The sequence below is a fragment of the Oncorhynchus gorbuscha genome, unplaced genomic scaffold (genome assembly GCF_021184085.1).
Source record: "Oncorhynchus gorbuscha isolate QuinsamMale2020 ecotype Even-year unplaced genomic scaffold, OgorEven_v1.0 Un_scaffold_3114, whole genome shotgun sequence".
Lineage (NCBI taxonomy): Eukaryota > Metazoa > Chordata > Actinopteri > Salmoniformes > Salmonidae > Oncorhynchus > Oncorhynchus gorbuscha.
Genome location: NW_025747452.1, coordinates 43,140 through 56,602, shown reverse-complemented (window position 1 = coordinate 56,602; position 13,463 = coordinate 43,140). Strand labels below are relative to the sequence as shown.

Genomic DNA, 13,463 nt, shown 5'->3' with positions numbered 1-13,463 from the left:
ACCATACCTGTAACTACCTGTATTTACTGTCTAGTTGTAATACCATACCTGTAACTACCTGTATTTACTGTCTAGTTGTAATACCATACCTGTAACTACCTGTATTTACTGTCTAGTTGTAATACCATACCTGTAACTACCTGTATTTACTGTCTAGTTGTAATACCATACCTGTAACTACCTGTATTTACTGTCTAGTTGTAATACCATACCTGTAACTACCTGTATTTACTGTCTAGTTGTAATACCATACCTGTAACTACCTGTATTTACTGTCTAGTTGTAATACCATACCTGTAACTACCTGTATTTACTGTCTAGTTGTAATACCATACCTGTAACTACCTGTATTTACTGTCTAGTTGTAATACCATACCTGTAACTACCTGTATTTACTGTCTAGTTGTAATACCAGTTGTAATACCATACCTGTAACTACCTGTATTTACTGTCTAGTTGTAATACCATACCTGTAACTACCTGTATTTACTGTCTAGTTGTAATACCATACCTGTAACTACCTACCTGTATTTACTGTCTAGTTGTAATACCATACCTGTAACTACCTGTATTTACTGTCTAGTTGTAATACCATACCTGTAACTACCTGTATTTACTGTCTAGTTGTAATACTACCTGTAACTACCTGTATTTACTGTCTAGTTGTAATACCATACCTGTAACTACCTGTATTTACTGTCTAGTTGTAATACCATACCTGTAACTACCTGTATTTACTGTCTAGTTGTAATACCATACCTGTAACTACCTGTATTTACTGTCTAGTTGTAATACCTGACCATACCTGTAACTACCTGTATTTACTGTCTAGTTGTAATACCATGTCCATACCTGAATACCTGTATTTGTAGGAAGTTGTATTCATTTAGTTAAGGCATAGGTTTAGGAAGGAAGGAAGGGTTAGGTTTAGGAAGGGAGGGTCAGGTTTAACTACGGGATTTACTGTTTAGGAAGGGAGGGTTCCTTTAAAGGGAGGTTTAGGAAGGGAGGGTCAGGTTTAGGAAGGAGGGTTCGGTTTAACTACCTGGTTAGGTTTAGGAAGGAGGTTTAGGAAGGAAGGGTAACTACCTGTTTTACTGTCTAGGTTTAAAGGGAGGGTCAGGTTTAGGAAGGAGGGTTAGGTTTAGGACGGCAGGGTTAGGTTTAGGAAGGAGGTTTAGGAAGGAAGGGAGGGTCAGGTTTAGGAAGGGTAGGTTCAGGTTTAGGAAGGAGGGTTAGGTTTAGGAAGGGAGGGTTAGGAAGGGAGGGTCAGGTTTAGGAAGGGGAGGGTTAGGTTTTAGGGTTAGGAAGGGAGGGTTTAGGGTTAAGGGAGGGTTACCTGTTAGGAAGAAGGGAGGGTTAGGGTTAGGAAGGGAGGGTCAGGTTTAGGAAGGAGGGTCAGGTTTAGGAAGGAGGGTCAGGTTTAGGAAGGAGGGTTAGGTTTAATAAGGGAGGAAAGGGAGGGTCAGGTTTAGGAAGGGGTTTAGGTTAGGTTTAGGTTTAGGGTTAGGAAGGGAGGGTTCCTGTTTAGGAAGGGAGGGTTCGGTTTAGGACCATAGGGTTAGGGTTAGGAAGGAGGGTCAGGAAGGGAGGGTCAGGAAGGGAGGGTTAGGGTCAGGAAGGGAGGGTCAGGTTTAGGAAGGGGAGTTAGGTTTAGAACTGGAGGGTTAGGTATAGGAAGGAGGGTCAGGTTTAGGAAGGAGGGTCAGGTTTAGGAAGGGAGGGTTAGGTTTAGGACTAGGGTTAGGTTTAGGACTGGAGGGTTAGGAAGGGAGGGTTAGGTTTAGTAAGGGAGGGTTAGGTTTAGTAAGGGAGGGTTAGGTTTAGGAAGGGAGGGTTAGGTTTAGGAAGGAGGGTTAGGAAGGAGGGTCAGGTTTAGGAAGGAGGGTTAGGTTTAGGGTTAGGAAGGTATTTAGGGTTCTAGTTTAGGAAGGGAGGGTTCCTTTAGGACTACCAGGGTTAGGGTTAGGAAGGGAGGGTAACTAGGAAGGAGGGTCAGGGTCAGGAAGGGAGGGTTAGGGTTAGGAAGGGAGGGTCAGGAAAGGGAGGGTTTAGGAAGGGAGGGTTAGGAAGGGAGGGTCAGGAAGGAGGGTTAGGAAGGGAGGGTCAGGTTTAGGAAGGGGGAGTTAGGTTTAGGACTGGAGGGTTAGGAAGGGAGGGTTATGTTTAGTAAGGGAGGTTTACCTGGAACTAGGGTTAGGTTTAGGAAGGGAGGGTTAGGTTTAGGATGGGAGGTTTAGGAAGGGGGAGTTAGGTTTAGGAAGGGAGGGTTAGGTTTAGGAAGGGAGGGTTAGGTTTAGGAAGGGAGGGTTAGGTTTAGGACGGGAGGGTTAGGATTAGGAAGGAAGGGAGGGTTAGGTTTAGGATGGGAGGTTTAGGAAGGGGGAGTTAGGTTTAGGAAGGGAGGGTTAGGTTTAGGAAGGGAGGGTTAGGTTTAGGAAGGGAGGGTTAGGTTTAGGATGGGAGGGTTAGGTTTAGGAAGAGGGTTAGTTAGGTTTAGGAAGGGGGGTTAGGTTTAGGAAGGGGGAGTTAGGTTTAGGAAGGGAGGGTTAGGTTTAGGAAGGGGGTTAGGTTTAGGATGGGAGGGTTAGGTTTAGGAAGAGGGAGTTAGGTTTAGGAAGGGAGGGTTAGGTTTAGGAAGGGGAGTTAGGTTTAGGAAGGGGAAGGAGTTAGGTTTAGGAAGGGGGTTAGGTTTAGGAAGGGAGGGTTAGGTTTAGGAAGGGAGGGTTAGGTTTAGGAAGGGAGGGTTTGGTTTAGGAAGGGAGGGTTTGGTTTAGGAAGGAGGGTTTGGTTTAGGAAGGAGGGTTTGGTTTAGGAAGGGTTTGGTTTAGGAAGGGAGGGTTTGGTTTAGGAAGGGAGGGTTTGGTTTAGGAAGGGAGGGTTTGGTTTAGGAAGGGAGGGTTTGGTTTAGGAAGGGAGGTTTAGGAAGGGGTTTGGTTTAGGAAGGGAGGGTTAGGTTTAGGAAGGGAGGGTTAGGTTTAGGAAGGGAGGGTTAGGTTTAGGAAGGGAGGGTTAGGTTTAGGAAGGGAGGGTTAGGTTTAGGGTTAGGGTTAGGAAGGGAGGGTTAGGTTTAGGAAGGGAGGGTCAGGTTTAGGAAGGGAGGGTCAGGTTTAGGAAGGGAGGGTCAGGTTTAGGAAGGGAGGGTCAGGTTTAGGAAGGGAGGGTTAGGTTTAGGGTTAGGAAGGGAGGGTCAGGTATAGGTTTAGGAAGGGAGGGTCAGGTTAGGTTTAGGAAGGGAGGGTTAGGTTTAGGAAGGGAGGGTTAGGTTTAGGAAGGGAGGGTTAGGTTTAGGAAGGGAGGGTTAGGTTTAGGAAGGGAGGGTTAGGTTTAGGAAGGGAGGGTTAGGTTTAGGAAGGGAGGGTTAGGTTTAGGAAGGGAGGGTTAGGTTGAGGAAGGGAGGGTTAGGTACAGGGTAAGGAAGGGAGGGTCAGGTTTAGGGTAAGGAAGGGAGGGTCAGGTTTAGGGTAAGGAAGGGAGGGTTAGGTATAGGAAGGGAGGGTTAGGTATAGGAAGGGAGGGTTAGGTATAGGAAGGGAGGGTTAGGTTAGGAAGGGAGGGTTAGGTATAGGAAGGGAGGGTTAGGTATAGGAAGGGGAGGGTTAGGTAGGAAGGAGGGTAGGAAGGGAGGGTTAGGAAGGGAGGTTAGGAAGGGAGGGTTTAGGAAGGGAGGGTTAAGGGAGGTTTTGGAAGGGAGGGTTTGGAAGGGAGGGTTTGGAAGGGAGGGTTGGGAAGGGAGGGTTGGGAAGGGAGGGTTGGGAAGGGAGGGTCAGGTATAGGGTTAGGAAGGGAGGGTTTGGAAGGGAGGGTTTGGAAGGGAGGGTTTGGAAGGGAGGGTTTGGAAGGGAGGGTTTTGTTTAGGAAGGGGGAGTTAGGTTTAGGAAGGGAGGGTTAGGTTTAGGAAGGGAGGGTTAGGTTTAGGAAGGAGGGTTAGGTTTAGGAAGGGAGGGTTTGGTTTAGGAATGGAGGGTTAGGTTTAGGGTTAGGAAGGGAGGGTTATGTTTAGGAAGGGGGAGGGTTAGATTTAGGGTTAACCCTACGAGACTTGTGTTAGTCCACTGAGCTCAAGTCCTTCAGGGTGAGGCTGATCGTTATGTGAATGTTGTTTACTGATTCCTCTCTTGTACGTACAGTATACACACACACACACACACACACACACACACACACACACACACACACACACACACACACACACACACACACACACACACACACACACACACACACACACACACACATGTTGAAACTAGCATGTTGAAACTAGCACAGTCACTAAAACAACCAAACTTCTTAAGAAACTGACGCACTCGGCCACTGTGGCATCGTCCACCCACCCCTCCTCTGCAAACACCCTGGCTCCACTAGAGCCAACGCCCTGCACACACACACACACACACACACACACACACACACACACACACACACACACACACACACACACACACACACACACACACACACACACACACACACACACACACACACACACACACACACACACACACACACACACACACAGTGAGAGAGAAAGAACCTGACAATAAGACTATGTGTGTTGTTCCTTATAGTGGATGTTACCTGTATCTAGAGGTGAGACTGGGGGGTGGGTGGGTTCGACTCTGCTCATAGTGGATGTTACCTGTATCTAGAGGTGAGACTGGGGGGGGTTCCACTCTGCTCATAGTGGATGTTACCTGTATCTAGAGGTGAGACTGGGGGTGGGTTCCACTCTGCTCATAGTGGATGTTACCTGTATCTAGAGGTGAGACTGGGGGTGGGTGGGTTCCACTCTGCTCATAGTGGATGTTACCTGTATCTAGAGGTGAGACTGGGGGTGGGTTCCACTCTGCTCATAGTGGATGTTACCTGTATCTAGAGGTGAGACTGGGGGGTGGGTTCCACTCTGCTCATAGTGGATGTTACCTGTATCTAGAGGTGAGACTGGGGGGGGGGTTCCACTCTGCTCATAGTGGATGTTACCTGTATCTAGAGGTGAGACTGGGGGGGGTTCCACTCTGCTCATAGTGGATGTTACCTGTATCTAGAGGTGAGACTGGGGGGGTGGGTTCCACTCTGCTCATAGTGGATGTTACCTGTATCTAGAGGTGAGACTGGGGGGGGTTCCACTCTGCTCATAGTGGATGTTACCTGTATCTAGAGGTGAGACTGGGGGGGGTTCCACTCTGCTCATAGTGGATGTTACCTGTATCTAGAGGTGAGACTGGGGGGGGGTGGGTTCCACTCTGCTCATAGTGGATGTTACCTGTATCTAGAGGTGAGACTGGGGGGTGGGTTCCACTCTGCTCATAGTGGATGTTACCTGTATCTAGAGGTGAGACTGGGGGGGGTTCCACTCTGCTCATAGTGGATGTTACCTGTATCTAGAGGTGAGACTGGGGGTGGGTTCCACTCTGCTCATAGTGGATGTTACCTGTATCTAGAGGTGAGACTGGGGGGGTGGGTTCCACTCTGCTCATAGTGGATGTTACCTGTATCTAGAGGTGAGACTGGGGGGGGTTCCACTCTGCTCATAGTGGATGTTACCTGTATCTAGAGGTGAGACTGGGGGGGGGGTTCCACTCTGCTTATAGTGGATGTTACCTGTATCTAGAGGTGAGACTGGAGGGGGGGTTCCACTCTGCTCATAGTGGATGTTACCTGTATCTAGAGGTGAGACTGGGGGTGGGTTCCACTCTGCTCATAGTGGATGTTACCTGTATCTAGAGGTGAGACTGGGGGGTGGGTTCCACTCTGCTTATAGTGGATGTTACCTGTATCTAGAGGTGAGACTGGGGGTGGGTTCCACTCTGCTCATAGTGGATGTTACCTGTATCTAGAGGTGAGACTGGGGGGGGTTTCCACTCTGCTTATAGTGGATGTTACCTGTATCTAGAGGTGAGACTGGGGGGGGGTTCCACTCTGCTCATAGTGGATGTTACCTGTATCTAGAGGTGAGACTGGGGGGGGTTCCACTCTGCTCATAGTGGATGTTACCTGTATCTAGAGGTGAGACTGGGGGGGTTCCACTCTGCTCATAGTGGATGTTACCTGTATCTAGAGGTGAGACTGGGGGTGGGTTCCACTCTGCTCATCTAGTGGATGTCACCTGTATCTAGAGGTGAGACTGGGGGGGTGGGTTCCACTCTGCTCATAGTGGATGTCACCTGTATCTAGAGGTGAGACTGGGGGGGGTTCCACTCTGCTCATAGTGGATGTTACCTGTATCTAGAGGTGAGACTGGGGGGGGCCACTCTGCTCATAGTGGATGTTACCTGTATCTAGAGGTGAGACTGGGGGGTGGGTTCCACTCTGCTCATAGTGGATGTCACCTGTATCTAGAGGTGAGACTGGGGGGGAACCAGTTTTATCTCAGTGGATGTTACCTGTATCTAGAGGTGAGACTCAGGGGCTGAGGGGGAACCCCGGACTCAGGGGCTGGGGGCCAGAGAATGGGGGACCCTGGACTCAGGGGCTGGGGGCCAGAGAATGAGGGACTCAGGGGCTGGGGGCCAGAGAATGAGGGACTCAGGGGCTGGGGGCCAGGGAATGGGGAACCCTGGACTCAGGGGCTGGGGGTCCAGAGAATGGGGAACCCTGGACTCAGGGGCTGGGGGCCAGGGAATGGGGAACCCTGGACTCAGGGGCTGGGGGCCAGAGAATGGGGAACCCTGGACTCAGGGGCTGGGGACCAGGGAATGGGGAACCCTGGACTCAGGGGCTGGGGGCCAGAGAATGGGGAACCCTGGACTCAGGGGCTGGGGACCAGGGAATGGGGTCTATAGTAGCATAGATGGACACTAATGAATTGTCTCTCTCCCTCCCATTTCTCCCTCCCTCCCATTTCTCCCTCCCTCCCAATCCCTGGACTCCCTCCCATTTCTCCCTCCCTCCTCCCTCCCTCCTCCCAATTCTCCCTCCCATTTCTCCCTCCCTCCCATTTCTCCCTCCTCCCTCCCAGGGAATCCCTCCCTCCCTCCCTCCCTCCTCCTGCCTCCCTCCCTCCCTCCCTGCCTCTCTCTCTCTCCCCCTCCTCCTCTCTCTCTCCCCCCTCCCTCCTCTCTCTCCCTCCCCCTCCCTGTCTCCCCCCTCCCTGCCCCCCCCCTGTCTCCCCCTCCCTGCCCCCCCCTCTCCTCCCTCCCTCTCCTCTCTCCCCCTCTCCTCCCTCCCTCCTCTCTCTCTCTCCCTCTCCCTCCCCCCCTCCCCCCCCCCCCTCTCCTCCCCCCTGTCTCCCTCCCTCCCTCTCTCCTCCCTCCCTCCCCCTCTCTCTCTCCCTCCCTCCCTCCCTCCCCCTCTCTCTCTCTCCTCCCTCCCTGTCTCCCCCCCTCCCTCCTCTCCTCCTCCCTCCCTGTCTCCCCCCCTCCCTGCTCCCCTCCCTCCCTCCCTCCCCCCTCCCTCCCTCCTCCCTCCCTCCCCTCTCTCTCTCTCTCCTCCCCTCCTGCCTCCCTCCCTCTCTCTCTCTTCCCCCCCTCCCTGTCTCCCCCCTCCCTGCCTCCCTCCCTGTCTCCCCCTCCCTCCCTGTCTCCCCATCTCAGACAGGGGCTCCTTAGACAGCAGGGGCGTGTCTGTGTGCGGGGTTGGAGACGGATCACTGGGCGTGGTTCCAGAGGAGAGGAAGAAACGTGGCCGAGCAGAACTGAGACAGCTGTGGAGGAAGGCCATCCTGCAACAGACACTACTGCTGAGGATGGAGAGAGAGAACAACAAGATACAGGGTAACAGAATGGAGAGAGAGAGAACAACAAGATACAGGGTAACAGAATGGAGAGAGAGAGAACAACAAGATACAGGGTAACAGAATGGAGAGAGAGAGAACAACAAGATACAGGGTAACAGAATGGAGAGAGAGAGAACAACAAGATACAGGGTAACAGAATGGAGAGAGAGAGAACAACAAGATACAGGGTAACAGAATGGAGAGAACAACAAGATACAGGGTAACAGAATGGAGAGAGAACAACAAGATACAGGGTAACAGAATGGAGAGAACAACAAGATACAGGGTAACAGAATGGAGAGAACAACAAGATACAGGGTAACAGAATGGAGAGAGAGAGAACAACAAGATACAGGGTAACAGAATGGAGAGAACAACAAGATACAGGGTAACAGAATGGAGAGAGAGAGAACAACAAGATACAGGGTAACAGAATGGAGAGAGAGAGAACAACAAGATACAGGGTAACAGAATGGAGAGAGAGAGATACAGGGTGACAACAAGATACAGGGTAACAGAATGGAGAGAACAACAAGATACAGGGTAACAGAATGGAGAGAGAGAGAACAACAAGATACAGGGTAACAGAATGGAGAGAGAGAGAACAACAAGATACAGGGTAACAGAATGGAGAGAGAGAGAACAACAAGATACAGGGTAACAGAATGGAGAGAAGAAACAACAAGATACAGGGTAACAGAATGGAGAGAGAGAGAACAACAAGATACAGGGTAACAGAATGGAGAGAGACAACAAGATACAGGGTAACAGAATGGAGAGAGAGAGAACAACAAGATACAGGGTAACAGAATGGAGAGAGAGAGAACAACAAGATACAGGGTAACAGAATGGAGAGAGAGAAACAACAAGATACAGGGTAACAGAATGGAGAGAGAGAGAACAACAAGATACAGGGTAACAGAATGGAGAGAGAGAGAACAACAAGATACAGGGTAACAGAATGGAGAGAGAGAGAACAACAAGATACAGGGTAACAGAATGGGTAACAGAATGGAGAGAGAGAGAACAACAAGATACAGGGTAACAGAATGGAGAGAGAGAGAACAACAAGATACAGGGTAACAGAATGGAGAGAGAACAACAAGATACAGGGTAACAGAATGGAGAGAGAGAGAACAACAAGATACAGGGTAACAGAATGGAGAGAACAACAAGATACAGGGTAACAGAATGGAGAGAGAACAACAAGATACAGGGTAACAGAATGGAGAGAGAGAGAACAACAAGATACAGGGTAACAGAATGGAGAGAGAGAGAACAACAAGATACAGGGTAACAGAATGGAGAGAGAGAGAACAACAAGATACAGGGTAACAGAATGGAGAGAGAGAGAACAACAAGATACAGGGTAACAGAATGGAGAGAGAGAGATACAGGGTAACAGAATGGAGAGAGAGAGAACAAGATACAGGGTAACAGAATGGAGAGAGAGAGAACAACAAGATACAGGGTAACAGAATGGAGAGAGAGAGAACAACAAGATACAGGGTAACAGAATGGAGAGAGAGAGAACAACAAGATACAGGGTAACAGAATGGAGAGAGAGAGAACAACAAGATACAGGGTAACAGAATGGAGAGAGAGAGAACAACAAGATACAGGGTAACAGAATGGAGAGAGAGAGAACAACAAGATACAGGGTAACAGAATGGAGAGAACAACAAGATACAGGGTAACAGAATGGAGAGAGAACAACAAGATACAGGGTAACAGAATGGAGAGAGAGAGAACAACAAGATACAGGGTAACAGAATGGAGAGAGAACAACAAGATACAGGGTAACAGAATGGAGAGAGAGAGAACAACAAGATACAGGGTAACAGAATGGAGAGAGAGAGAACAACAAGATACAGGGTAACAGAATGGAGAGAGAGAACAACAAGATACAGGGTAACAGAATGGAGAGAACAACAAGATACAGGGTAACAGAATGGAGAGAGAGAACAACAAGATACAGGGTAACAGAATGGAGAGAGAGAGAACAACAAGATACAGGGTAACAGAATGGAGAGAACAACAAGATACAGGGTAACAGAATGGAGAGAGAGAGAACAACAAGATACAGGGTAATAGAATGGTAGAATGGAGAGAGAGAACAACAAGATACAGGGTAACAGAATGGAGAGAGAGAACAACAAGATACAGGGTAACAGAATGGAGGGAACAACAAGATACAGGGTAACAGAATGGAGAGAGAGAGAACAACAAGATACAGGGTAACAGAATGGAGAGAGAGAGAACAACAAGATACAGGGTAACAGAATGGAGAGAGAGAGAACAACAAGATACAGGGTAACAGAATGGAGAGAGAGAGAACAACAAGATACAGGGTAACAGAATGGAGAGAGAGAGAACAACAAGATACAGGGTAACAGAATGGAGAGAGAGAGAACAACAAGATACAGGGTAACAGAATGGAGAGAGAGAGAACAACAAGATACAGGGTAACAGAATGGAGAGAGAGAGAACAACAAGATACAGGGTAACAGAATGGAGAGAGAGAGAACAACAAGATACAGGGTAACAGAATGGAGAGAACAACAAGATACAGGGTAACAGAATGGAGAGAGAACAACAAGATACAGGGTAACAGAATGGAGAGAGAGAGAACAACAAGATACAGGGTAACAGAATGGAGAGAACAACAAGATACAGGGTAACAGAATGGAGAGAGAGAGAACAACAAGATACAGGGTAACAGAATGGAGAGAGAGGGTAACAGAACAACAAGATACAGGGTAACAGAATGGAGAGAGAGAGAACAACAAGATACAGGGTAACAGAATGGAGAGAACAACAAGATACAGGGTAACAGAATGGAGAGAGAGAACAACAAGATACAGGGTAACAGAATGGAGAGAGAGAGAACAACAAGATACAGGGTAACAGAATGGAGAGAACAACAAGATACAGGGTAACAGAATGGAGAGAACAACAAGATACAGGGTAACAGAATGGAGAGAGAGAGAACAACAAGATACAGGGTAACAGAATGGAGAGAGAGAGAACAACAAGATACAGGGTAACAGAATGGAGAGAGAGAAACAACAAGATACAGGGTAACAGAATGGAGAGAACAACAAGATACAGGGTAACAGAATGGAGAGAACAACAAGATACAGGGTAACAGAATGGAGAGATACAGGGTAACAGAATGAGAGAGAACAAGATACAGGGTAACAGAATGGAGAGAGAGAACAACAAGATACAGGGTAACAGAATGGAGAGAGAGAAACAACAAGATACAGGGTAACAGAATGGAGAGAGAACAACAAGATACAGGGTAACAGAATGGAGAGAGAGAGAACAACAAGATACAGGGTAACAGAATGGAGAGAGAGAGAACAACAAGATACAGGGTAACAGAATGGAGAGAACAACAAGATACAGGGTAACAGAATGGAGAGAGAGATACAGGGTAACAGAATGGAGAGAACAACAAGATACAGGGTAACAGAATGGAGAGAGAGAACAACAAGATACAGGGTAACAGAATGGAGAGAACAACAAGATACAGGGTAACAGAATGGAGAGAACAACAAGATACAGGGTAACAGAATGGAGAGAGAACAACAAGATACAGGGTAACAGAATGGAGAGAGAACAACAAGATACAGGGTAACAGAATGGAGAGAGAGAGAACAACAAGATACAGGGTAACAGAATGGAGAGAGAGAGAACAACAAGATACAGGGTAACAGAATGGAGAGAGAGAACAACAAGATACAGGGTAACAGAATGGAGAGAGAACAACAAGATACAGGGTAACAGAATGGAGAGAGAGAGAACAAGATACAAACAGATAGAGAACAACAAGATACAGGGTAACAGAATGGAGAGAGAGAGAACAACAAGATACAGGGTAACAGAATGGAGAGAGAGAGAACAACAAGATACAGGGTAACAGAATGGAGAGAGAGAGAACAACAAGATACAGGGTAACAGAATGGGTAACAGAATGGAGAGAGAACAACAAGATACAGGGTAACAGAATGGAGAGAGAGAGAACAACAAGATACAGGGTAACAGAATGGAGAGAGAGAGAACAACAAGATACAGGGTAACAGAATGGAGAGAGAGAGAACAACAAGATACAGGGTAACAGAATGGAGAGAGAGAGAACAACAAGATACAGGGTAACAGAATGGAGAGAGAACAACAAGATACAGGGTAACAGAATGGAGAGAACAACAAGATACAGGGTAACAGAATGGAGAGAGAGAGAACAACAAGATACAGGGTAACAGAATGGAGAGAACAACAAGATACAGGGAATGGAACAACAAGATACATGGAGAGAGAGAGAACAACAAGATACAGGGTAACAGAATGGAGAGAACAACAAGATACAGGGTAACAGAATGGAGAGAGAGAGAACAACAAGATACAGGGTAACAGAATGGAGAGAGAGAACAACAAGATACAGGGTAACAGAATGGAGAGAACAACAAGATACAGGGTAACAGAATGGAGAATGGAGAGAGAGAACAACAAGATACAGGGTAACAGAATGGAGAGAGAGAGAACAACAAGATACAGGGTAACAGAATGGAGAGAGAGAGAACAACAAGATACAGGGTAACAGAATGGAGAGAGAGAGAACAACAAGATACAGGGTAACAGAATGGAGAGAGAGAGAACAACAAGATACAGGGTAACAGAATGGAGAGAGAGGGTAACAGAATGGAACAGAATGAGACAACAAGATACAGGGTAACAGAATGGAGAGAGAGAGAACAACAAGATACAGGGTAACAGAATGGAGAGAGAGAGAACAACAAGATACAGGGTAACAGAATGGAGAGAGAGAGAACAACAAGATACAGGGTAACAGAATGGAGAGAGAGAGAACAACAAGATACAGGGTAACAGAATGGAATGGAGAGAACAACAAGATACAGGGTAACAGAATGGAGAGAGAGAGAACAACAAGATACAGGGTAACAGAATGGAGAGAGAGAACAGAATGGAGAGAGAGAACAACAAGATACAGGGTAACAGAATGGAGAGAGAAGAACAACAAGATACAGGGTAACAGAATGGAGAGAGAGAACAACAAGATACAGGGTAACAGAATGGAGAGAGAGAGAACAACAAGATACAGGGTAACAGAATGGAGAGAGAGAGAACAACAAGATACAGGGTAACAGAATGGAGAGAGAGAGAACAACAAGATACAGGGTAACAGAATGGAGAGAGAGAACAACAAGATACAGGGTAACAGAATGGAGAGAGAGAGAACAACAAGATACAGGGTAACAGAATGGAGAGAGAGAGAACAACAAGATACAGGGTAACAGAATGGAGAGAGAGAACAACAAGATACAGGGTAACAGAATGGAGAGAACAACAAGATACAGGGTAACAGAATGGAGAGAGAGAGAACAACAAGATACAGAATGGTAACAGAATGGAGTAACAGAATGGAGAGAGAGAACAACAAGATACAGGGTAACAGAATGGAGAGAGAGAGAACAACAAGATACAGAACAGAATGAGAGAACAACAAGATACAGGGTAACAGAATGGAGAGAGAGAGAACAACAAGATACAGGGTAACAGAATGGAGAGAGAGAACAACAAGATACAGGGTAACAGAATGGAGAGAGAGAGACAACAAGATACAGGGTAACAGAATGGAGAGAGAGAGAACAACAAGATAACAGAATGGAGGGATAAACAGAATGGAGAGAGAGAGAACAACAAGATACAGGGTAACAGAATGGAG

General features: G+C 47.4%; 1 protein-coding gene across 1 annotated transcript in view; it reads left to right on the top strand.

The window, feature by feature from the left end:
* The first annotated feature begins 6,449 nt into the window (after positions 1–6,449).
* LOC124027343 (TBC1 domain family member 1-like) overlaps positions 6,450–13,463 on the top strand; it is a 41,114-nt gene continuing 34,100 nt past the window's right edge. Inside the window, exons 1-2 of the mRNA XM_046339791.1 lie at positions 6,450–6,774; positions 7,533–7,712. Coding sequence (XP_046195747.1) covers positions 6,450–6,774; positions 7,533–7,712 — 505 coding nt within the window. The remainder of the gene's footprint in view (positions 6,775–7,532; positions 7,713–13,463) is intronic.